The sequence below is a fragment of the Barbus barbus genome (assembly GCF_936440315.1).
Source record: "Barbus barbus genome assembly, chromosome: 2".
NCBI classification, from domain to species: Eukaryota; Metazoa; Chordata; class Actinopteri; order Cypriniformes; family Cyprinidae; genus Barbus; species Barbus barbus.
Genome location: NC_136730.1, coordinates 42,112,166 through 42,139,402, shown reverse-complemented (window position 1 = coordinate 42,139,402; position 27,237 = coordinate 42,112,166). Strand labels below are relative to the sequence as shown.

General features: G+C 36.8%; 1 protein-coding gene across 4 annotated transcripts in view; it reads right to left on the bottom strand.

The window, feature by feature from the left end:
* The window catches only part of LOC306843391 (rap1 GTPase-GDP dissociation stimulator 1-like), a 48,407-nt gene extending 23,502 nt beyond the window's left edge, over nucleotides 1-24,905 (bottom strand). For 3 of the 4 annotated variants that reach the window (XM_079374866.1, XM_079374863.1, XM_079374865.1), the window contains exons 1-4: nucleotides 24,542-24,903; nucleotides 20,505-20,615; nucleotides 17,609-17,731; nucleotides 5,693-5,818 (exon numbers count right to left, since the gene is read on the bottom strand). In XM_079374866.1, the coding sequence (XP_079230992.1) occupies nucleotides 5,693-5,818; nucleotides 17,609-17,731; nucleotides 20,505-20,615; nucleotides 24,542-24,545 (364 nt within the window). In that variant the 5' untranslated portion in view covers nucleotides 24,546-24,903. Of the gene's footprint in view, nucleotides 1-5,692; nucleotides 5,819-17,608; nucleotides 17,732-20,504; nucleotides 20,616-24,541 lie in introns of all 4 variants that reach the window. The other variant, XM_079374864.1, reaches the window with a different exon arrangement.
* Between the last annotated feature and the right edge of the window lie 2,332 nt (nucleotides 24,906-27,237).

The window sequence follows — 27,237 nt, the reverse complement described above, 5'->3', positions numbered from 1 at the left end:
ATAAACAATAAAAAAGGCAACCAATGACACAAAGAAACATCAACCAGGAACAGAATGACAGAAAAGAGGGTGTTAAAGGAATAGTTCAAGTCTTCCCGAACGATTCGCATGATTCAGTCGCAGACTTTTCCTTTTTGGTTGAACTATTCCTTTAATGGAGGAACAGGCTGAGATATTCATGAATGCATCCTTATGGAATGTAATATGACAACTGATAACGTTACATGGAGAACACAAGAAAATAAGCATTTTGAGATAAAAGAAGAGCAAATGAGATCAAAAACTGTCTGCTGAAAATGCACATTATTCCAGCACTGGATTTGTTTACAGCTGTCATGAGATGCAGACGTAACTAAAGGCAAAACCAGAGACCAGAAGTGCAGCAGAAGCACAGCACACAAAATCCAGACTGCAACAGAATCACTAACAAGGGAAGGTGTTAAAAGATCCAGAGACGGCGAGGTCCAGCGGAGTCCAGCATTATTTACACAGAGCATCAAAGTCAAGAGCGTAACTGGATCTTCTGACTGTCAGCTACATGGTGGTTATAGCAGCAAAATAAAAGGTCTAAATTATGAGTACTCAAAAGGTTTTAAAAGCAACATGAAATGAAATATGCAACCTAATTTACTTTTGTAGCATGATGTATTTAGAGAGAAAAATGCTATTCGGCGAGAAAAACAAATGTAGGGTGGGACTCGACCTTATACATTGGTTAAAACACAACAGTAGCATCTGGAAAAGTTTAAATGTTATGGTGTGGTGATGTTTATTTATTTACGCCATGCCAGCATCAAGGCTATTTTCATGGCCATCTCAGAATAAATTACACAAGGTATACAATTAACAAAAAATTATAAAAGACATTTCAAATCTACACTAGACAAAAATTTGAAAATGCATTCAGGTGATACATTTTTAAATAAATCGGTTAAACTCACCTCTATTTACATTAAAAACAGTACAATTTAATAAAATATGCATGATGGTGGTTCCTCACCTTTTAATAAATATCCATGTGTAAGTCCTGACCTAAAAGACACCTTGTAAAAACAACCTACAACCTTTAAATCTGGTCATACCTAGATTTAAAATGATTTAAAAATATTTTTCTTACGCTAGCATTTGTGTGGTGATGTCGGATAAAAACCAAAAGTCATTTTCAAAGGTAAGTGTGCAGTAAGATATTGCAGTTTAATAACATTTTTGGAAAATGTGCACAGATGAATCTCACTCCTACGGGATCAACTGCAGGCCAAGGTTAATGGACAACATAAATAAACACAAAAAAATGATTTAAAAGCACCAAAATCATCAAGAAAATATGTTGGTGGAGGTTATAACACAAAGAAAATGAACAAGTTCTTGTGCATTAAAATCTCCACAAGAAGCCATTATTTACTCTGGAAATGTAAACATTCAGCACATAAAATCTTTTTTCACTGGCTGGTTTATGGAGATCTTAAAAATATAATATTAAAAATAATAATAAAATTTTGGGGGGGTAGTTAAAAAAATAATAAAATATAATAATAGATGAAAAACTCAAAGTTAAATGAAAATTTAGCATTTGCAACTAACTAAATGTAACAAAATAATTTTAAGCTGAAGTACTCAAATAAAAATAAATGAATGCTAGAAATACTACAAAATGAATAAAAAGGAGAACCACCTAAAATTACAAAAACCACCTAAAATTACAACAAAAATCGAAAATATAAAAAAGCTCATTCACAATAAGTAAATAATGAAACAGTATATTAATAATACTAAAATATGACTGCTGATTGCCTGTGCAAAACTCAAAGGCACAACACTACGATGTTGTTGATGTTTTTAGCATCTTGCTATGTGGTGGGAGGGTTGTTGCTTACTAGCCAAACTAAAAAATAAAAGCCCATCCCCAAGTCTCCTGTCTTCACTGTCCTGCATTACAACATGCTTTGAATACCTAAATAAAAGTGAATCATGAATCTGACGTTCAGTCTCTTCCACAGCACTTTAATTCCATTTTTAGACATACTTGTCACAGAAACAAAACGCTGTCTTAACCTGCACCGGAGATTTATATTTAAGCTAAGACTTCCAGTAAGCTCTGTGACCAGATAATGGTTTTTGTGTGTCACACATGAGTCAGCTTAGCTGGTCTGAACATTGTTTCAGGTTTGTTTACACTGATGCTTGCCCACGCAGAGTCTACGACAACTGCCTTCAACCACACAAATCAGGAAGACAGAGGACGTGATTTAGATGCAACAAAACAAAGTAAAAGATCTGAATACTGAAAACAAAGACATTGAACGATTCCCAAACAGGCTCCTTTGATTGGTTTTGGACGCTGTGCGGTGAAAAAGACAGCTACTGCGTAGGGTTTGCAAGTCGACGAAGCCCGTGAGTGAAATGCATGACGGTGACATCTCTGTCAAAGGGTCAGAGCCATCCAGGATCAAGTTCAGCTTCACCATTAAACACATCTGTGGCTCCTAATGCAATGCCATCTGTGTCTCTCTGTTAGTAGCCACATAAATCAACTAAATTGAACAGTTATCATCACTTTTTACTTAACTGCTAGTAATACATATCAGTATTAAAGAACATTCAAATAGTAATTAAAGAACAAATTATTTTATATAATTATTTGTCAATTCAGTTTTGCAACAAAACATGAATCTGTGTTTATATCTTATCATATTAAAGGGTTACTCCACCCCAAAATGAAAATTTTGTCATTAATCACTTACCCCCATCTCGTTCGTCTTCAGAACACAATTTAAGATATTTTGGATGAAAAACCAGGAGGCTTGTGACTGTCCCATTGACTGCCAAAGGGGGTTCAATCTGAATGTTATGAAGCGACGAGAATAGTTTTTGTACGCAAATAAAACAAAACGACTTTTATTCAACAATTCATCTCCTCTGGGTGAGCGTAGCTCCATTTTGGAGAGTATCTGCTTGATGCAAATAGCGTACGCTGTTCTGTGTCAGCCGTGCCACACAGATGCGCCGTTTACGTAAAAATCAAAGCGTAAATAAAGGTAAAAGACGTATCCGTGTGGTGCGGCTGACACAGATCAGCAAACGCAGTTTGCAGAGGAGACGAATTGTTGAATAAAAGTCTTTTTTTTCCCTTTGCGTACAAAAACTATTCTCGTCGCTTCATAACATTCAGATTGAACCCTGATGGCAGATGGACTATTTTGATTATGTTTTTCATACTTTTCTGGGCCTTGACAGTGTTAGTTGTTTGGCAGTCAATGGGACAGTCACAAGCTTCCGGGTCGTCATCCAAAATATCTAAAATTGTGTTCTGAAGACGAACAAAGCTTTTACAGGTTTGGAACGACATGGGGGTAAGTGATTAATGACTTTTATTTTGGGGTGGAGTAACCCTTTAATGTCTGTGCTGGCACTGCTGTAGAAATATACCTCTATCTGACTTATGTATATAGAAAGTCATATATATGACAAAAATTTTTTTTTAATTATGATATACTAAATTATAAATCAAAAAGTATGACATACTAAGTCATAATTGTGACATAAAATATAATGAGATACTAAGTGACTGTGACAATTGTGACATAAAAAGTTGATATTATACGAATATTATATATATTATTTGAAACTAAGTCACAATTAGATAGTAAAAAGTCAAAATGAGATGAGGTACTAAGTCATAATTTTGAAATAGAAAGTAAAAATAAATGAGATACCAATTATGAAATAAAATTCAAATTAATGACATTAAAGTCATAAGTATGACAAAGTCAAAATCAAATCTAAAATACGAATTCACAATTATGACTTTTTTTTACTTTATTGAATTTTTGAGACTTTTCGACTCTTTATATCAAAACTATTATTTAGTACACTGTCATATTTATGATTTTTTTTTCCTGTGTGTTGGAATTGGCCTTCTCTACATATTAGCAACAAACAAACAGATAAATAAATACATACACAAAGAAATAAACTGTTTTAAAGGTACACTGTAAAAAATATTGAGCGCGTTCACATGAGCTGAAGACTCATTATATCAGCAGCAGCATAAAACTGCAGTTTTCTTTCTCATTTTTGATGTATTTTTTATTAAACATGAAGTTTAGGTGGTGCATTATAACATGCTCGTCCCTTTTTTTAAAGCCAACAGGCTAGTTACCGCACAGAAATGAAGCATGATTTGTTGCCTGTTAATTGGTGGCAGGTGGTGTTAGGGGAGAGACATCCTCGCTCTAGAGAGCATCTGATTGAAAAACAATCTATGCAGTGCCGGATTAGTAAGCAATATTTTTCAACTGTAAATTTTAAATTGTATATACCCATTAAAAGTGAATTTGTCAAAGTTATTACATAGCAGTACACTAATATAAACATAAATAGAGTAAAAAAATAAATAAATAAAAATCACACTTTGAGAAACAAATTTTTGGTTTTATGTTTTATAGGTTTAAATAGCCACAGATGGGAGTCACTGGATTAATTCAATAAATCTGCAGAAAAATGTCTGCGTCCTCGTCTTTCCATCAGTCAAAATCGCTCGATCCTGAGAGCTCCTCGACGCCACGCTCAGATGCACTCTTGGGATTGTCACTCTTCGCGATTTTCATCCAGACAAAGCTTTTTTTAGTTTCCCTAAACTCGACTCGTCCCAAAGGTTTAAGAAGACATCTACAACATACAGTACATGTCAATACGGCTCACACCACTGTACTGTTAAGATTACAAAGCGGCCAAATAAAGAAAAACATTACAGCCATAAATATTTGTTCACTCTCTCTACAACTAAGGGAGAAAAAAAATGTGATATAATCTCAATTATCAACCACTGCTAGGTCATCAATATGATTCATGTACAAAATAATTACCAATGGACTAGTTAATTATTGATGCGAAAGTGTGCATGAATTCAATAATTCAATAGAGTCAAATTATTCCTCTTCCAACACATTCATTCGTAGTGTGCCGATAGCTGATAGTTGACTCGCAAATTCTCTCATCATGAACAACAACGTGTAGATGTATGTGTGGTGTAAGTGTAAGAGATTTATTCATCAGACAGTGTAGACAGCTTCACTGATTATTACGGGAGTGTTATTTAAAGTGCATAAACTCGCGCTAGACTGAAGTCAGTTATCATGTTCTTTGCTCGTTTTCTGTAGCTGATTTTTGAATAACTGAGGAAATGTAAGCCTTATGATTAATAACTTAAATTGTTCTGTTAAATACAAATTCAGTCATATTAGGCTGCTTTAAGACTTATGCTGGAGTTGGTTCACTTTCCGGCAATAAAACTAAGTAAATAAATAAATAATTAGTAGTGTAATGTAAAATAATGTAATGTAAATAAATAATGTAGTGAATCGCGATCTCACAGGCTGACGATAAAACGATATGAAAATTTAGCATATCGCCCAAAGCTATTGGGTCGTCAACCAATCAGAATCAAGAATTCAGCAATGGTATAAGCTTTTGTACAATTACCTTTGGAAATCATGTGCGAAATGAAAAAGAGCAGGAAAAGTTTAGCTAGACATCTTCTCGCTCAACTATCAGCTGCTCTGCCTGCCTCATGTCACTCATTCAGACAACTGTAGCAGCAGCTCCCCTTCAGATCACCCCAGACACTCTGAGATATCTCACAGTCGATGCGGTGGGGCCGGGAGAGGCTCAGGGAGTGATAATGGGCACTTACGGCTGTCGTAGCAGATGTTGCCGAGGGCTCGTCCTGTCTGGAGCAGTATTTCCTGGTCCTTACAGTTTAGCAGCTGAACCAGAGGAGGAATGAGTCCTGCTTCAACACACGGGCTCCTCATGAATTCTGCAGAGAAACACAACCATTCCAGCTCAATAAAACATTATCAGACAAACAGGATAAGGAAGGATAAGAATTTGAAGGATAAGTTCACTTCCAGAATAAAAATTAGCAGATAATTTGCCAGTGTTGGGAAGGTTACTTTGGAGATGTAATAGGTTACAGATTGCACTCCCACTAGTATTTGTAAATATTAAGCCACAAAACGACTATTTAAATATGAATTCTGCATGTCTGTGTTAATGAATGGCGCAGACGCAGGGTTTTGTGTACTACTCGTACTAAACCGCATGTGATGCTTGCGGTGATATTAATGTCTTTCGTCTCACTAAATGAGGACATTAATACATGAACAACATCTCCAGAACTGCACTGAGAGTCGCTTCATGAGCATTTGACCGTTTCATTTGAGTAAAACTATCCTCATATCATATATATCCTCAAATAAAAGTGAATACATTTTTTTTTTTTTAAGAAAATGACATTATTTCGCTAGATAAGACCCTTATTCCTCGACATTTTGGACTTTCAATTCGTTGGCCACCATTGAAGTCCACTATATGGAGCAAAATCCTGGAATGCTTTCCTCAAAAAAACTAATTTTTTTTGCGACTGAAGAAAGAAAGTCATGAACATCTTGGATGACATGGGGTGAGGAAATTGTCAGGATATTTTTATTCTAAAAGTGAACTTATCCTTTAAAATCAGTAGATATCTGTGTGGTAAATTCAACTAATGCTCTTTATGCATGTCTAAATCATGACTTCACAAAACATCCTTCAAAATTATGAGCATAAAGGGACCAAAAAAAAATCCTCTAACAATCAATTAAAATCCTACTGGATAAATGTTACTATTGCATAGTAATTGATCTTAATTACAACCCGAATCCTGGAAATGTTTAAAAAAAAAATTTTTTTTTTTAATAAAATGAAAACTAAATGGCTTTCAAATCACATGAGCCAATATTTTATTTACAATAGAACATAGAGAACATAACAAATGTTTAAACTGAGAAATTTTACACTTTTATCCACTAAATGAGCTCATTTCAAATTTGATGCCCGCTACAGGTCTCAAAAAAGTTGGCACGGGGGCAACAAAGGGCTGAAAAGGCAAGAAATTTTGTAAAGATTCAGCTGGGAGAATATCTAGTAACTAATTAAGTTAACTGACATCAGGTCTGTAACATGATTAGCTATAAAAGGGATGAAATTGAAAAGGCTTTGCAAATCTCATCATCTACAGGGCATAACATCATCAAAAGATTCAGAGAAACTGGAGAACTCTCTGTGCGTAAGGGACAAGACTGAAGACCTTTGTTGGAAGCTTGTGGTCTTCGGGCCCTCAGACAACACTGCATCACTCATCGGCATGATTCTGTCATTGACATTACTGAATGGGCCCAGGAATACTTCCAGAAACCACTATCGGTAAACACAATCCACCGTGCCATCTGCAGACGCCAACTAAAGCTCTATCATGCAAAAAAGAAGCCATATGTGAACATGGTCCAGAAGCTCCGTCGTGTCCTGTGGGTCAAGGCTCATTTAAAATGGACCATGTCAAAGTGTTAAAGTGTTTTATGGTCAGACGAGTCCAAATTTGACATTCTTGTTGGAAATCACGGACGCCGTGTCCTTCGGGCTAAAGAGGAGGGAGACCTTCCAGTGCGTCATCAGCATTCAGTTCAAAAGCCAGCATCTCTGATGGTATGGGGGTGCATAAGTGCATACGGTATGGGCACCTTGCATGTTTTGGAAGGCACTATGAATGCTGAAAGGTATATGAAGGTTTTAGAGCAACATATGCTCCCCTCGAGACGACGTGTATTTCAGCAGGACAATGCAAAACCACATACTGCAGCTATTACAACAGCATGGCTTCGTAGTAGAAGAGTCCGGGTGCTGAATTGGCCTTCCTGCAGTCCAGATCCTTCACCTACAGAGAACATTTGGCGCATCATTAAATGAAAAATACGTCAAAGACGACCCCGAACTCTTCAGCAGATACTAACCTATATCAGGCAAGAATGGGACCAAATTCCATCACCGAAACTCCAGAAACTCATAACCTCGACACCTAGACGTCTTCAAACGGTTTTGGAAAGAAGAGAAGATGCTACACCATGATAAACATGCCTCCGTCCCAACTATTTTGAGAGCTGTAGCAGGCGTCAAATTTGAAATTAGCTCATTTTGTGCATAAAATTGTAAAATTTCTCAGTTTAAACATTTGTTATCTATGTTCTATTGCGAATAAAATATTGGCTCATGTGATTTGAAAGTCTTTTAGTTTTCATTTTATTCAAATTTTATTCAAAAAAGTCCCAACATTTCATTTTATTCAAAAAAGTCCCAACATTTCCGGAATTCGGGTTGTACTTCTTATTTCATCCAATTAACAATTTGTTTGTATTTTTTTAGGATTGATGACTAGAGATGTTTATGTAACTGGTACCAAGGTATTAGCATGTTTTAGATTATAATACCTCAGTTCTCTTTTAGGTTACCGTGGTATATGAATGTAATAATCATTTAGTACACTGTATCATGTTATTTATTACTATTTTAGTATCCTAATATTTTTAGCTAGCTTTTATTTTTATATTTTCAGTTTTCTTTTTAATTTGGTACAAGTTATAGTAATTTTGTTTTGTGCATTTTTCATTTTTATTAGCTTTTAAATATTTCTATTTAGTTTTATTTAGTTTTAATTTTAGTACTTGAACTTACATTTATTTTGTTTCAGTTAGCTGCCAATGCAACATTTAAGATTTTAAATTTAATTTTTTTAATCTAATATTTTTTTTCAGATTTATTTGAATTAGCATTAATAAATAAATAAACATTTTCATTTTAGTCAAGTCAACGTTAACAACACTGACAAGCTGCATCAGTTACATTTTCAAAAAAATTTAGGTATTTTTAAGATATCCATAAACTAACCAAAACAATATTTAATATTTTAAATGTTTAAATGTTTGTAAATGATTGAATTTCCAAAGAAATTGTAACGAGGAGGCAGTGTCTTTAAGATCCATGTGCAGCTTTATTATCACACAAGAATGGTCATACAAGCATAAGTCAATCACAGGCGTCAGGTACCACGTAGGCAGGGCAGAATCATAAACAGAGTTCGGGCTAGAGGTCTGGGCAGGCGGAAGACAGATAACAAAACAGATCAGCAAGGCAGGCAGAGTCAGATTAGGCAGGCAGAGTTCTTTCATAAATGGGTAAACAGTCCAGGTCGGCAACAGGTAATCAAACACGGGATAAACGCTCAGAAATGTCTGCATGGCAAGAACAAGACTTTGCAATGAGAGCAAGGATGGAGCAGATTAGACCAGACAATGGGGAACACCTGTGGAGGTAATCAGTCTCAGGTACGGGATGTGATGGGAAATGAAGTCCGAATGACAGAGTTAATACTCAGGTGAGGGCGAGGCAAACGACGCCGGGGTCTTCCACGGGGTTTCGGGGCCGGCCTATCCGGATGGTCTCGATGAAAGTCTGCGGTAAGAGAAGGGTCCAAGATGTTCTCCGCACTGACCCATGATTGTTCCTCCGGGCCGTACCCCTCCCAGTCCACTAGATACTGAAGTATCCTGCCCCGGCGACGAGAGTCCATAATCTCTTGGACTTGATATGCCTCCTCGCCATCTATGATCATGGGAGGAGCCCTCTGGTCACCAGCCTCCTCCTGGACCTCCGCTCCTCTCAGACCACCAGCGGGCTTGAGCAGGGAGACATGAAAAGTGGGTGAGATACGGTAATGAGCAGGTAGAGCCAAACGAAAGGAAACAGGAGTTATTTGTCTGAGGATTTTGAATGGACCCACGTACCTGGCACTGAGCTTCTTGCAGGGTAGTCGGAGACGAAGGTCCCGAGTAGACAGCCAGACCCACTGACCAGGTTGATAAGTGGGATTGATGCATCGTCGACGATTGGCTTGTTCAGTGGAACGACGAACTGCTCTCTGGAGATGGGTATGAGCCTCATTCCATGTCTCCTCACGTCGCTGTAACCTGTAACCATGAGTTGACTGCAGGGAGTTCTGAGGGTTCCCCCGACCAGGGGAAGGGAGGAGGTTGGAATCCCAGAGTGCATTGGAAGGGAGTGATTCCAGTAGCAGGTTTGTAGAGTGAGTTTTGTGCATATTCGGCCCAGAATAGGTAGCGGCTCCAGTCGGACTGGTTTCTATGGCAATATGAGCGAAGGAATCGAGTGAGTTCCTGATTGAGGCGTTCCACCTGGCCATTGGATTGGGGATGATAACCGGAAGTGAGTCTTACATTGATATCGAGTTTCTGGCAGAATGCTGTTCATACTCGTGAGGTGAACTGGGGACCTCGATCCGAGACCACATCCTCGGGAAGACCGTAAAACCTGAAGATGTAATTTCACAGAGACTCAGCGATCTCAAAGGCTGGGGGCAGTTTGGGTAAAGGTATCAGATGGCAGGCTTTGGAAAAGCGATCAATAACGGTGAGGATGGTGGTATGGCCCTGTGAGGCTGGGAGGTCCGTCACAAAATCAATGGCTATGTGTGACCATGGACGTTGTGGTATGGGTAATGGATGGAGCAGACCAGCAGGCAACTGATGAGGTGATTTGGAGATGTTGCATATAACACAGTTCTTGACGAAGGCGATCGTTTCAGGCTGAATGGAAGGCCACCAAAATCGGTTATTCATTAGTTGAAGTGTGGCTGTTATACCTGGATGTCCTGAACTGGGGGTTGAATGGACCCAACTAAGGACTCGTTGTCGTAGAGCTTGGGGCACATATGTGAGGTTAGGTGGAGTCTCGGCTGGTGGAGGTTCAGTGTTGTGGGCGTTAGTGATTTCCGTCATAATATCCCATTGAATGGGTGCGAGGATGATGGAGGATGGAATGATGAGTTCTTGATTGGGAATTGAGAGGAGCGGTAATTCGTGCGTGCATGTCACTTTTTGGGCTGAGGTAGAATTCCTGCCGGCAATTCTGTCGGCAGGATTCTGACCACTGAGTAATTTGCCTTTCGGACCAGGAGATTGAAGGATTGTGTTTCTCTAGCCAGGGTAATCCCAGGATGATTGGAGTCTGCGGTGATGAGAAAACAAATAAGCTGATGGATTCGGTGTGAAGAACTCCAACGCTTAATTGAATGTCCTCGGTGATGAATTGAAACCGGCCAGAACCCAGCGGGCGACCGTCTAGCGCTGCCACTGCCAGATGGGATGCACAGGGGACAAGAGGAATGTTGTAAGCTTTGGCAAAACTAGCATCAATGAAATTTCCCGCAGCTCCAGAATCTATTAAAGCCTTAGCCTCCGTGATCTGCCCGTCGAAAGTTAGAGTGACTGGTATTTCTAGAACAGTGGATGGATTCAAATTAGAACTCACCGCCAGGGGGTTGCGAGATGGCCAAGTGGGACAGGTAGCCCTCTTATGTCCTGAGAGTCCGCAATACAGACATAGATTCCTGCGCATGCGTCTCTCTCTCTCCTCCTCACTGAGGTGAGTGAATCCGATCTGCATGGGTTCAGAGTTAGAGAATGGAACTGGAGTGCCGACTGGAGCCGAGGAGGAACGAGGTTGACGTCGGGAACGAATAAGATTGTCAATCCAAATGGCCAGGTCAATGAACTGATCCAAGATTTTGCCATCATCCCGACATGCTAACTCAAGACTGTAGTTCCGTACTCAGACCCTTGCGAAAGTGAAGTTTCAACGGATCGTCTGGCCATCCTGTTTGAGCTGCGAGTGTGCGAAAGGAGAGGGCATAATCCGCCGCCGAACTTCCTCCCTGCTTTAGCGAAATCAGTTGCTCACCCGCCTCCTTCCCACCAGCGGGATGTTCAAACACCTCCTTAAACCGCTGGATAAAGGCAGTGAAAGTAGTAAAGACAGAATGATCATCACTCCATACAGCAGTGGCCCACTCCAGTGCTCTGCCTGTGAGCAGCGAGCAAACAAATGCGATGCGGCTATCATCGGTGGGATATAGCATGGGTTGTTGACTAAAAAACATCAAGCATTGCAATAGGAAGGCCTTACACTTCGTGGGTGAGCCATCAAACTTATCTGGGAACGCCAGTCGAGGACAGAGGTGGATGGAAATGGGGTAAGGGCTTGGAGAGGTGAGCTTGAGGAAGGTGTTTGGAATGCGGGTGTCTGGTGACGAAGATCCCACAATGCCTGTAACATTTCTTCGGTCAACAGGGTAAGGTGATTAAGTTGTTGCTGATGCGTGGTTAAGATCATAGCTTGAGCAGTTACCTCAGTGGTGAAATGGTAAAACGCTGCTGGATCGATTTCTGGCGAAGTCTTCTGTAAAGAGGAGGCAGTGTCTTTAAGATCCATGTGCAGATTTATTATCACACAAGAATGGTCATACAAGCATAAGTCAATCACAGGCGTCAGGTACCACGTAGGCAGGGCAGAATCATAAACAGAGTTCGGGCTAGAGGTCTGGGCAGGCGGCAGACAGATAACAAAACAGATCAGCAAGGCAGGCAGAGTCAGATTAGGCAGGCAGAGTTCTTTCATAAACGGGTAAACAGTACAGGTCGGCAACAGGAAATCAAACACGGGATAAACGCTCAGAAATGTCTGCATGGCAAGAACAAGACTTCGCAATGAGAGCAAGGGTGGAGCAGATTAAATAGACCAGTCAATGGGGAACACCTGTGCAGGTAATCAGTCTCAGGTACGGGGTGTGATGGGAAATAAAGTCCGAATGACAGGGTTAATACTCAGGTAAGGGTTCTCTCTGGTGGTGATCGGAGGGAGCCACAGAGGCTGAGTTCGTGACAGAAATTATGTAAATAATGGCTTCTTATGGAAGGTTTAGTGCACAAGTTCAAGTGTTTCACCTAATATGTAGATTTTAATTTCAGCTTTAATTCAATTAATAAATTGTAATATATTTAGTATTAATTAAATTACAAAATTAAAAAATATGTTACATTTCAAATTAATAAAATTTAATTTTATTTATTTATTTTACCATTTTTAATAGTTTTAGTTAACAACAACAATAAAAACAGCAACGCTGGTACTAAGGAATTACCATAATCAATGCACCATAGTAACAGCGCAGTGAACCGTACTGTAGCAAATGCATCACTTAAATCCTAAAATGTATCCTGTTAGAAAGTACTGGAAACGTTGCAGATGAAACGCAGATGTTCCCAGAGGAACGCTGACCGCCGAATGCCAGCAAGAGCTGCCAGAGATCTGGCACACCAGCAGGCCACTGTCATTAGCTACCTAGCAAACTGCTAAAACGCCATTCATTATTTTAACCTTTTTATCTCAGGCACTCTCCATACACTTCCAAACCCCAGCTCTATCTGTCTGAAGTGTGCTTTAAAGAAACACTTGTGTAATTAGACTAAAAGCTTTAGGAGAAGCGGCACGCTGACTCTGCAGGACTGCAGGTTGATCTGCTAGATCTGTAATTACAAACGCAGACGTAAAACCCCAGTGACTTCTAAAATGGCGATTTGGGCAAGATTTAGTAATTGCTGCTTTTCTTCAGGCCTATTTTCTTTGAAGATACCACACTAGAGCCTGGTAAATATTTAATAAAAGTTAATAAAAATCAAAAGAAGAAAAAAAAAAAAGAAATATATATTTTTAAAGATTTATTACTTTAGAAACCAGTGGTCAGAGAGACTAATTAAGCTGATCAAAGAACACAGAATTACACAATAAATGTAATTGCTGATTGGCAAACGACTGGTTCTGTCAAACAGAGTTCAAAAACAGACTGAAAGTGGATAAATACATTTTCAGTTCCACACAGAAAGCTCTCCTGTATTCTAGTTTAGTCTGCCAAGCTGTTATTCAACCCTGTTAACATCACATCTGTGATTGGATTTTGAAAAGAAAGACATCCATGGAGAATAATGTCGCTAAAAACAGTCAAAACTGGCAAATGGTACACTCATGAAAGCAAAATATTATAAATATTATATATAAATATAAATAATGGAATATCAAACACACATTTACCATATTGGATCACATTTAGTGCTGTCAAATGATTAATCAAGATTAATCACATCCAAAATAAGAGTTTTTGTTTACATAATATGCACATTATTTACAAATTAAATCTGTTGCTCATATGAAAAGATAGTTTTTTTTAGGAAAACTTGAATTAAACCACTCGATTCATATGGATTGTTTTTATGATGTTTTTATGTACTTTTTGACTATTAATGGGTGCACAGAATATTAGAAACATCTTCATTTGTGTTTTGAATATGAACGAAAGTCTTATAGGTTTGAAACGACACGAGGGTGAGTAAATGATGACCGAGTTTTCATTTTTGGGTGAATTATCCCTTTAATATCTTCACATATTTAAAATATTTTACAGGCAGTGTAATAAAACCGACTTAACTCATGTAATGTAAGTAATGCATGTTTTTAGTGAGAAAACCTACATGCAATTCATATTAATATATAATGTTAATAACACATTTATATTTAAAATTCCTTTTCCATACAGCATACATTCTCATATTATTATTTAATTTTTTAGACATTTTATTGATAAATTAAAGCAATAATTGGCACTTACTTTCAAAACAATTGTTAGATGCAGAAAAATGTAATTTTATCAAGAGTAGTAAATTAAAAGTGCTTACTGCAGTTAGAATATTAATTTTCTCAGATACTGCCTATCTCAGGTATACATCACGCGTAGTGCAATGTGTTTAAGTGTCAACTCAATTTGAATCTGTTTGTCTGTTTTGAGATCGACTGGTTCTGCTGCGCTGATCTTATAGCTTACATGCGAGCCTATCATTTCCTTCACGCTGTCAATAGCAATATTAAAGGCATGCATGAACGGCCACAGACTCGACTACAGCGTCAGTGAAACTGGGGAGAAGCAGAAGAGAATAGCAGAGACAAACAAACAGACCTGAGTGGCAAAACAGGTTTATTTTATCATTTTAAAATAGGTTTCTATTGGGAATGATAATATAGAGCTGTACTAAGGCTAGTGAAATGAAGGCAGTATATTAAGTCACTGAACTCACAAAAATTAAGACACTGATTATTACAATGCCAGTTATTTTTATTACCTAAATCTCTCTTAAAGATTCACTCAGGTTTTTTTTTTTTCTTTACAAAAATATATCTCTGAAGAACTGAACAGTACTTTAATCGTGATTAATCATTTGACAGCACTAAATGTGATCAAATATGATAAATGTGTGTTTGATATTCCATTATTTATATTTATATATAATATTTATAATATTTCAGTTATATCAGTAGCCTAAATTAAATGGCATAACACGGGCCCGGTGTTATTTTATTATCATCGAGATACTATTATTGCAGGGCTTTTCAATTAGCTTCATTGGAGGACTGGATTATCCAATTGAAAATTTGAAGGGGGCCAAGGGGGTAGGGGGCCGTCCAGATCTCTTTCTGGGGGCCAATAAAATTAGAAATTACATTTAAATGCATATTCTGCAGTAATATGAAATAAAAGGTTAACATTAGTGCTGTCTGTCAATCGATAAAAAAAAAATAATAAAAATAATCGCACATTTTCTGTTATTAATCACATATTAATATATTAATATTATCATAATTTCACATTGAACCTCCAAATTAATTACAAACAAACAGGGTATATTTTAAATATGTTTAGCGGCATCTTTTTATTTTTTTATTTTTTTACCAAGTAGCCTATTAATGAAGACCAGTATCATTGATACCAATAATGCTACTGATGTCTCTATGAAATGCATTTCCCCTCAATTTGATCCATTAATTATAGCATTACACATTTAACATTTAATAGGCTCTGAAAAATATAACTTTCAATTAAAGTGAACTTGAAACAATCTTCACATAAAGTATAAATTGTATGTGCGTAAACTACATAGATTAATCTTTATTCAAGCAACAAAAGTTAATCAGCGACTAGAGCAGTTGAGGGATTTCTCTTTTTTTGTTCTTTGATTTACATAAATGACAGACTGCAGCAGGTTTCACTTTAAAAGAAGCACTGTCTCTTTAAAACCCGACGCTGATCTGACACACATCCGACTTTCTCCCAACTCTTTACGGACTTTATAACTCATTTAAGACCATGTCTACGAGGTCACTCGCCAAAAACATGCATTTTGACATCATTTTGACTGTTTTTGTCTGTTGACATGCTATCTGAATCGGCGCAGACTTTCAAACTATAGTTCATTTGATAATCATCTTAGTCCAGTGTCTGCGCTATTTCTCGCCAGAAGAATGACTGTCTTTATACTCATTTAAACTAGAGTTGTGGATCTCTCATAACTCCCTCACACAAGCGCTTGTCAACGCTGTCGTCTACTGATGTCGTGGTCTTCGGTAGATTGTTGTTGTTGTGTCTCTTCCTTTTCTTTTTCGGCTGCGAAACAACGGCCCGGACCAACGTTGCCACCTTGTGGGCAAACTCATTAGTGCAAAATTATTTAAGGCGTATGTGCGACATGTGCGTTCTCTTCCCTCGGGCCAGATGAAGATGATTGGTGGGCCGGATTGGGCCATTACTATTTTAAATTTGTTTGTTTTTTTCCCTTTTTCTTTCATTTTCTCAATTTAGTTTTAGTCATTTTTATGTTTAATTTTTTTTTGTTTTGCTTTGATTTCATCTAAATACAGTCATAATTTCAGTTTTAGTTATTCTAGTACATCAAGTTAAAGAAACAAAATAAGTTTTAGTTTTCTTATATTTTATTGTACAGTGTTGGGGAAGCTACTCTGAAACTGTAGCTTGACCAGCTACAAGCTACTCGTAAATTAAAGTAGTAAAGCTACATTAAAGCTACCCTTCTGAAAAAGTAGCGAGCTACGCTACAAGTTACTATCAAAAAGTAACTAGCTACATTGAAACTACTTTCAATTTTTAAGTAAAACATAATGAAGTTATAAGTAAGACATGTGGGGTTTAATACAACATATTGTAATGCAATCATGATAGGGTGAATTCAGGTTGATTGGGGCACTTTTTCCAACTCATTTCAGTTACAAAAAGTGTCCCAATTGTTTGATTTTGTAAACTATCTGATAGACACAATAATAACATATAGTTATATAGTTACATCATCTCAAACTGACTGTCAAAGTACAAAATTGCTACAAATGTAACATCAATGCAAGAACAAAATGAATGCAACGGAGGAGTTGTAAAATAAGCAGGTTAAACTCACAGCACATGCTGTATTTACTGACTGGAGCCGCTCTGAGACGTCAATCATCAGCTGCCGCGTGAACACTGCGCTTTGTGTGGAATCCCACCGCAATATCCTTTGACAAATGATAGGCACACTACTCTATTGTGATTTTATTTTCTGTTCGATTAGTGTTCACTACAAAACTGTGGGGGGACAGATTATATTATGACAGTTCATCATTGTAAAATAGTTATCTGATCTAGAGTGCAGTTTAAAAAGGCTAGTATTCACCTCCTGTACGTGCATAAAGTCTTCGACGTAGACCGCATTTTAATCTTTGTTTTGCATAAATTACAGTTGATTCATGTGAAATATCCACTCCTGTACGTCCTTTACTATATCATCAGACGATTTCTTGTCATCAGAATGCAAAATGTGCAATGTTGAAACCATATGACCAATTTAATCCTTATTCATAACACCTCCTACTATCGGACACTTAATGCTTATGGAATAAATTAATCATATCTAACTGCTTTTTTGCGTGAAGCTGCATCCACACCATTAGGTGTCAGTAAGTCCGAAATGATTTAGGAAGCAACAACTGGTGATGCAGTAGCACTTACCATTTTTGGCCACCTCTGCAATGATGTTGGCTACTTTTGGTGTACATGAGTTCTGCGCAGACAGAAGAGCAGGCATCATGGCAAGAGCCCCCATCTCCTGGATCTTTCCACTGGTCTCAACATCTGAAAACAGAGCGAGGAACATCAGTGAATTATATGATAATCAGAAAGAATCTGACCTGCAAACACAAAGGTTTCAGATTCAGTCCACAAGTAGTGACCCAGGAAGTGAAGCATCACTGAAATAAAACACTTCCAACATGACATCTAGTCTAGATATGGTGATTTTGGTTTGACATGTTCATATTGAATCTGTGAACAATGGTTATGGTTATTTTGCCAGTTATAACGTCATAAATCTTGTACTTTTATAACAAGTGCCTTTGTGCTACAGTACATTGGCAATAAATTACAGTAATTAACACTGCTGCAATTTATGAGCATTTCTAACACATTGTCTGATGTTGTGATGGTAAATTTGACGTCTTTCGCTCTTCTGATTGCCATAAATCAAAATCTATTGGAAATTTCACTAATAGAGCAAATGGAAACACACACACACACACAAAAAATACATTTGCTGTAGTCTTCCATTCACCACTATAGAAATGCATCCTTGTATGATGACTTGCTCTTCTGAGAGCACCAGAAATGTGAAAATGGTCCATTTAGGACTTACACAGGATTCCCTTTTTAAACAATGAATTTCCACGACGTACATGTCCTTTAAAGTCGTTCATGATTACTAGAAAAGATTGGTGGGATAGATTTTAATTTCTAACTAATCTTTGGAATAAATGCATCTACACAAGAATACCTGTTAAGTCTCTAAACCAGTACAACTGATGTTAACACCGCTGTTGGTTTGTGGGGAGGTTTTACACAACCACATATAAAGAGCAATAACTAGTTGCTGAAACTAATTCATTTTAAAGCACATCAAAACTAGAAAGACGTTCTTATCCGCCTGGTAACAAAGTCATATTTACAATAGTTTTGTTATTGTTAACTAAGACAAAAGTTTTCGTTAAAAATATAGCTGAAATAAAATTAAATATAAATATTATATATTAAAAACTTAAAAGAAAATTAAAAATGCTGCCATGGCAATTAATTGAAATAAAAGTTGAAGTATTTAAATGAATAAATAGAATAAAATAAAAAAAAATAAAAAAAAGCACAATAAAAAATACTAAAACTTAAAATAAAATTTAAATTAATTTAAAATGATAATGAATACTTTAACAGTATATAATAATACTAAAATAACACTGATTTACAAGGTTGATACTATAAGCAGAACTAAGGATTGAATTTACAGGCATTTCAATAAACTAGACATTCACAAGCAGAACCATATAAACCAAGTTTATGTAGTCATGTTTATTACTTTTAGACAGACAGAAATACTAATCACAAAGTCTACACACTTCTTTTGTATATAATTATTTATTTTGTCCCAAAATGATCTCTAATCTCCCTGCTAAATGGCACATAAAACTAGGGGTGCTCCGATCGGGATTTTCGAGGCTGATCACGATCACAGAAAGCAGTATCTGCCGATACGATCACCGATCTTTTTAAAGCATTGTTTTTATCATGTAGAATTATTTATAGTGATGATCCAATCAAGATTTTTAGACATTTATTCAGGGCCTGAATTTAATTTTTCTGAATTAATTCCCCTATTAGGTGACTCTTGTGAGAGGGGATTTTTTTAATTTGAGGGGTGGAGGAGATATTTTTCAAAAATATATATTTATCTCGCCTAAATGTTTGATCATGCACAGCATTTTTGTTTTGGCAATCATACAGTGGTTGCACAATAGCTTACACACAGCACAAGCCTGATTTCATAAGCTGTATATCACCTGGTTCACACATACTCCGTTTGCAGTGCGCCAAAAAGCCATAGCCTATGTGAAACACAGTAGACTTTAATTATAGGCATTTATGGTTTAATTACTACATTTTCGTGTCAATCCATATTCATATTTACCGCAAACAACGCGCTGTTATTTTAATTCAGCATGTGCAGTGGAAACAGACTCGATCGCTGCACTGCAGACGCACCGCTCCTGGAAAGCACTGCCGGACCACAACCATGTGCAGTGTGAACGCTTTAATCCGTCAACATGAGCACAGAAAAATACACACCGCATACGCACTGCAAACGGAGTAATGTGAATCTGCCGTTATGTGTGTGCGCTTCGAGTGTGCATGAGCGCACGGTCTCCAGGAGAGCACGCGAGCACTGAATGGTTTAAACACTGGCAAGAATTAAAAAGAAATGCAATTTATAAACTTTAATGATGATGCAACACTGCCTTGATTGTACAAGTGACAAGTTCTGTGTCAACTGTGCAGCTCGCTTATAGTGCAGATCGCGTGGTGATTCACTCAGGCTGTTTGTGAAATTATGTCTCACAGACAATTTTCAAATTACAAGTTATTTAATGAAGAAATATGAATTGTACCTCACCTTCAGTATTATAATTATTTCAGAGACAGTGCCGCTGCATGTCGTGCCAAACCTCTCACGGTAGGCGCGTCATCAGCTTGAGATCGTTTTTTTAGAGACTGCCGATCAAGCATCCCAAAGCGATTATCGGCCTGCCGATAGTGATAGGGAGCCAATCAATCGGAGCACCCCTACATAAAACGTTTTCAGACAGATTTTTAATCACGTTTTTAGTTGGCTACATTTTTCTTGCCAATGTGACACACAGTAGAATAAAAAATAACTGCAAGGTTTTTATCAACAAAATGGATTTAGTTCAATCCTGCAATCTGTCCTTCAGTCAAGGCTCCTGCCCTTTTCAATCATTTTTCATTTCAGCTGATGCTGTAAGGAATGAGGAAAATGAACAGCTATATAAAAGAAATGCAGACTTACTATTGTGGGCCAAAGCTTTGAGCAGGCAGTCCAAGCAGCCCTCGACACTGTCTGAAGCGCTGTCTGCCGATGAAAGCTTCAGCGTCTTCAGGGCTTCGCTCAGGTTATCCGCTGATGGACGAGAAATAATGAACAGCTTTAGCTCTTCAATAGTTTACAATTGCACAAAATCAGGAAACGACAAAACACCTATTATTCATCTAAATAATCAGCATGATCAAAAAGTAGCATAATATTTACATGCATTTGATTTACTCAACATCATAATTTCATGTTAATTTTTGACCATATTAATATCAGAAACTGTACCTAATTTCATATTTTTTCTCAGTTTGGGCCTCTAAATAAACCTTTTTTTTCCCTCTCAAGTATGAGCTCCATACTCTCTTATCATATCATACTATACGAGTCATAAAAGCCTTATGCATTAAATATTATACTCAATAAAAAACTTTTTTTCCAGTGTTTTGTCTAATAGTTCAATAAACGGTTCCATTTTTTTTAAATGTGATTTTTCAGAGTTATTTCATGCTTTACATGGTTACTTTGATGATTGTACATAACAATGTTAGAATTACTAATAAAAAAGTTTGTCTTACAATCTGTATGTTTTTTCCTCCCAAGTTATTGCCTTAACTTCATTAGGACAGTGCAAGGGCTGACAGTAAGCACTGAGATTAACAGGGTCGAGTCCAGATCTCGGGTCCATCATACTACATAAACTCATTTTGCTGATGCTTTAATCCAAAGTTTGCATGCATTATATGGGAACCGGACCCATAACCTTGGTGTTGCAGGTGCCATGCTCTACTGTTTGTTTCACAGAAACATCTGTCATGCTTGGAAGATATTTTAATAGGTAGAAGAGCTAAACTAACATGACAAGGGTAGAAAGAAGCCAATTAAAGTCCGAATGGTGATTCTCGAATACACTTGTCACTCTGGGGGTGGTTAAAGCCAGCGAAGCCTTCGTTCCATTAACAGACTCCAACAAATCACGTCGAGATAAAGGCCAACAGAGACAATGAGCCAGATCTATCATCAAATCACCCGTCTACTTTATATTTAGTCTAGAAAAAAGAAAAAAAAACACAAATTCCCAAGAACTTTCAGCTGCAAATTAACTACATGATACTCCTGCATAAAGCATAACTACTATAGTATACAAAAATACTGATTAAACCAGCTCTAAGTTCCATAAAAAAAAAAAAAAGGGTTTTCTACAAAAAAATAAATAGTGCAATTTTCTACACAAGATGGTTGTGTCTTCTTTGTGTTCATTTGGATACCAAAAAAGTGAATTTGAATGACAAATTGTTAAAACCAGATAAAATTACTTTCAAATTTTCATGTGTTAAAATAATTTAAAAAAACTGCAGAAGGGTTACAGAATCCAGACAAACACGCGTTTGGTGTAAATTAATATGTTGCAATTATACCAAACTCGGCCAAAATAGTAGCATGCAAACAAAATTAATTACCTTAATCTTATCAATTAAAATACAGGGATAATTCACACAAAAATAATAATTTTGCCATCATTTACTCACCCTCATGTTGTTTCAAACCTGTATTTGAAAGCTGAGTTTATTTCTTCTGTTAAACACAAAAGAAGATCATTCGAAGTATGCTGGTAACTAAACAGTTGCTGGTACCCATTGACATAGATATATAGTATGTGGGGGGGGGGATACAATGGAAGTCAATGGATACCAGCAACTGTCCAGTTATCAACATTCTTCAAAATATGTTCTTTATTGATTAACAGAAGATAGAAATGTATACAGATTTGGAACAACATGTTATAGGCACGAGTAAATGATGGCATTTTTGGGTGAACCATTCCTTTAAAAGTGTGGAACGGCTGTTTAACAAACATTATACATTTAACATCAGATAACTAATTATTTAAAAGGAAAACAATGCAATGAATTAAACATACAATGCATATCTGTAGTGAGTTTTAATTTTCCAATGTATACGAAGAAACTTGTTATCAGAGATTTTAGCAGATTTAATCAGAGATTAAAAAGGAAAAAGCTCCACCATAATAGTGACATATGACTGACTGCTTGAGGTGGCTTCACATCTGTAGTGGCACAAGAAGCAACAGAGCTTTTCCAGAGATGGTCTTATTATTATAGCAGTTTTAGCTTCTGTATTGTGACATTCCTCTCAGTGTAAAAGAAAAAATATAGGGCTGGGAATTCGGTTCTGTTCACTGGATGGAGGCAGCTCTGAATGCAAGCTTACAGTCGATCGTAAGAGAGCGGCGGGCACCAGAAGATCAACTTAGGATATTCTGATTAAGAATGATCAAAAAAATAACATATGCATGGATGAATAATTACATTAAAAACATGCATTCAGAAATTAGGTGAATAGGGTGAATTTACATTTCATGCCGATCTTTAAAACAAACAAACAAACAATTTAAAAAGATTAATCTCACTTTTTTTCAGCTTTATTTTCAAGTCAGCATGAAATCAAAATCGATCCGATTTATTATCTTGGTGCATGTTACTGATCATATTGTGAATTATTCATTCATGCATTTTTTTATAGTTTTACATTGTAATGAAAGTAAAAGCTTTATAAGATTTTTCAGCTGTTTCACTGAGGAAAACGTCATAATGCGGTCAGTTGCAACGTCTGTTTCAGATCATATGAGATATTTTGAAACATTTGTCAGCGATTTTTTTCCATAAAATGGAAGTCAAAGGAACATTATTTAAAATAGCTTCATGCAGATCTGTGAATTTTTGGTTGAACTATCTAGGGATGCTCCGATCAGGATTTTTACAGCCGAGTACCGATTTCTTGTCATGGTGATCGGCCGATACCGATACCGATACCGATGCTTCAAGCTTGATACATATGTAGGCTAATAATGTTAAATCAATAATCACAAAAAATATTCCTTTTACAGTCAACATTTTAACATTCCTTTAAAATGGTGTTTATGCATAACATTATGTATATCAGGATACTTAATATAAGACATAAATAAATGCAAACAAAATGTGTCTGATGCAACCCAAGGCAGAGATGGGCTCGGGATTCGCATTTTTATAGCCTTCAGACTTGACTTGACCTGAAATGACTCCAGACTTTACTCGACTCGAGGAAAAATACTTGTGAATATTTTAAAAGCAACTCGAGTCTTTTATGCTTAAATACTTCTATAAGTGCATCCGCACCCCGGCATCTATCCGGACCGCGAGCCGTAACAGCAGCACCGTTTTAAGATATATTATGTAAACAAAAACTTTTATTTTGGATGCAATTAATCGCGATTAATCGTTTGACAGCACTAATAAGAACATATTTCTGATTTTCTGTCGAATCACGTTACTTGCAGTAAATAAGAGAAAAAAAAAGGTTGAAAATCACTGCCCCAAACATACACCGCAACCCATCCCTCCATCACAATATTCAGTGTATGTCTGCTTATATGTGACTCACCATCTTACCGTTTCATGATCCAGATTGTTCATATTCATTTGAATCACAGTGACATGCACATTCAGTTCACCACACATGCATCTCCCAGTATCTAGTTCACATATAGTATCAAGTATTACATCACAGGCTGTCAATCACACATGCACCGGGATGCACTGGGGATGCCTAAGAAATATGAGATGTGTTATTACTACCAAACTTCATTTCCTAGATGCACTGCAAATTTAAACACTCATTTCCTTCAGGCACTGCTGATCATCTCACCAAGCCAGATGAATATAATTAGCTCAAAAATGAAGGATGCAGGATGATGAGCATGTTGTGGTCCTGATGTGCATTTGTTAATAATCCATGGCAACGTTACATCACAGCCTCTCTGAAGGATGGGCTCTCAAAATGAGTTTGTCCAAAGCACATAATGTGAGCACGCTCTGGTTGTGCCTCAAAACCATTATTACTGCCTGAGCCACTCACACACTCTCTAGTGTGCATTTATCATTTGCAAATATTAAATACTGATCATGAGGAACTGGTATTCTTCAGCAGATATCTTCATGTTTCGCTTTACTTACCCATCTGGCTAGTGTGTGTGATAGTCCACGGGCTCCGAGTGTGGTCTCTGGAGGACTAAGTGCGCTGGTTATCTTGAGGCGGGTACCGGATCGGTTTTGGTTCGCTTGTCAGACAGATATCCGGGCAAGGCCCACCTTAACCCACGCTGCTCCGGTGAAAACAGCCGCTCCCGCTACAGATGAACCGGGGAGATGCATACAACCGGGCGAAACCCCTCTGTGCTGATGTCGGGGATTACGTTATTTTATTACGAAGAGACGAATGCTCATGTGCAACAAAATAAATACCAGCGGCACTTCAGATGCACTTCCTTCTAGTGCGCGAGCTGTCTGATTCTCCGCACAGCAGACCCGCCTCCCTCTCAGCTGATTGGTTTGTGATCCGCATAGAAGGTTCGTGTCTCGACGCTGATTGGTGGACTTCGCTGTCAATAAAACAAGCCACGCTCGTTTGCTCGAGTTATGTAGCTTGTGTTACAACTCAAACATAAGACTCGTTTACGCGAATCGGTTCTTTAGAACGGTTCACTTTGAATAACCGGTTACACAAAAAAAATAAACAAATACATAAATAAATAAATCAGCGAATCGTGTGCGTCATGACGTAATTACGTCATCACGTGGTCAGTAAAGCTGTATTTTCTATTAAGTTTTATTAGTAAAAATGTTTATTGTCATTTAATGTGTCCCAGTTGAGTTTTTAAAAGCTCATAAAATTGCATACAGGTTAAATATAGTTTCATTCATAATTCATAATTTCAGTCATTCACATGTCTTTATTGGAAAAGTTGTGCATGTCTTAATAAAATGCTATTATTTAGAGCATATGCTATTAAGATCAACTCTCTTTTAGCCCCATGTACTGGTGGATTTAATTTTTTTGATTAATTTTAGAAAACAGCAGGTAGGAGAACGTCAACTGGTATTATTCACACCACTAAATAATAATATTACGCCCTCTACTGGACATTTTTGTGAAGTAAATGATCAAAGCAATTTGCAGTATGCAAAATACCCGATATTAGTGATTTTGTAACTTTGAGAATAAAAAATTACAATGATATAATATATATTAGTATTATTAAAATATATTATACAGCTCCATACCCATTCATGCAAATTCAGCAGCACCTAAATTGGTTATATATGGACAAAAAGACATGTAGAATTTAATTTTGGTGATTACCACCCTTCTGTGAAACACTCATGACCTGTTAGATTTGTAGCAAATCAGATGAATTAATATCACATTCTATATTGCATTACATTCTACAAGGACTGGTCAATTAAAAATATGCAATGCAATAAAATGTACTTATATAAATAATTACACCAGCTAATTAATGTGAGCTTATTGTTTTATCAGATTGTATTTTACTTTATATTATTAAAAAAGCAAGCAGGCTCTCTTAATCACTGCACTAGCTCTTCAGCTGCAAACACACACACACACACACTAGTAAAGTTTAATATATATTGTGTTATATGCATTATCGGTTTATTATATTGGATCATTTCATTTGTACAGTCATTCTCAGAAACAAATGCAGTTGTAATGGCCTGTCCTCAGTAAACTGACATTAAATGAAAGTTGATATTTGTAATATAAAATAGCAGTGCCACAACAGCACTCAGCAGGGAATAGCAGCTCTGTATTCACTCTAGCTGTGTTTAGTATACAGATAATTATGGTGAGAGATATTTCTCTGTTAGTCACCGCTTTTTTTTTTTTAACTGTTGGCTATCCTTACATTACTGTATTATGGTAAGGTGATGGTACTTTGATACATAGCATGGATCTAAATGGTTACCTTGTCCATCCGATAGATTACTGCATGGTACTTTTTTTGTACATTTATACCCAAACTGTTGTGTCTCACAATAACTCATATGAAAGCTAAATCTTCATACATGTGAATGCATGTGTAAATACATTTATATTAACATTTATACATTATACATTTACATGTGCAATATGTTCTTTTTGACCCACTTAAGCAGGATTTAAGTACACAATACAGTAAAACGTATAATTAAGTGTTTTACATGTGCTTTAGTATGATAGTCAACATATCAAAATAAGTGCATTTCTTTATGACAAAAGATTATTGAAACTTGACTTAAAAAATGTACTTTAAAGTAAAACTTTTAATTTGAAATTACAAAGTGCATTTTTAACAAGTGTGTTCAGAAACATAGTCATGAAAGTACACCTTTATTTCATTGATATTATATCATCTGCAAGTACAGTATTTTAAAAAGTAGCCTATACTTTTACGATTTGAAGTACACAAGTGCACATTCAATACAAATAATACATAAAATGTACAACCCAAATTGCGGAAATGTTGGGACGTTTTGAATAAAATGAAGACTAAAAGACTTTCAAATCGCATGAGCTAATATTTTATTCACAATAGAACATAGAGAACATTTTTACACTTTTATCCACTAAATGAGCTCATTTGAAATTTGATGCCTGCTACAGGTCTCAAAAAAGTTGGCACGGGGGCAACAAAGGGTTAAAAAAGCACAAAACGTTTGAAAAGATTCAGCTGGGAGAACATCTAGCAACTAATTAAGTTAACTGACATCAGGTTTGTAACATGATTAGCTATAAAAGGGATGTCTTAAAGAGGCAGAGGCTCTCCAATCTGTGAAAGAGTGCGTAAAAAGATTATGGAATACTTTAAAAA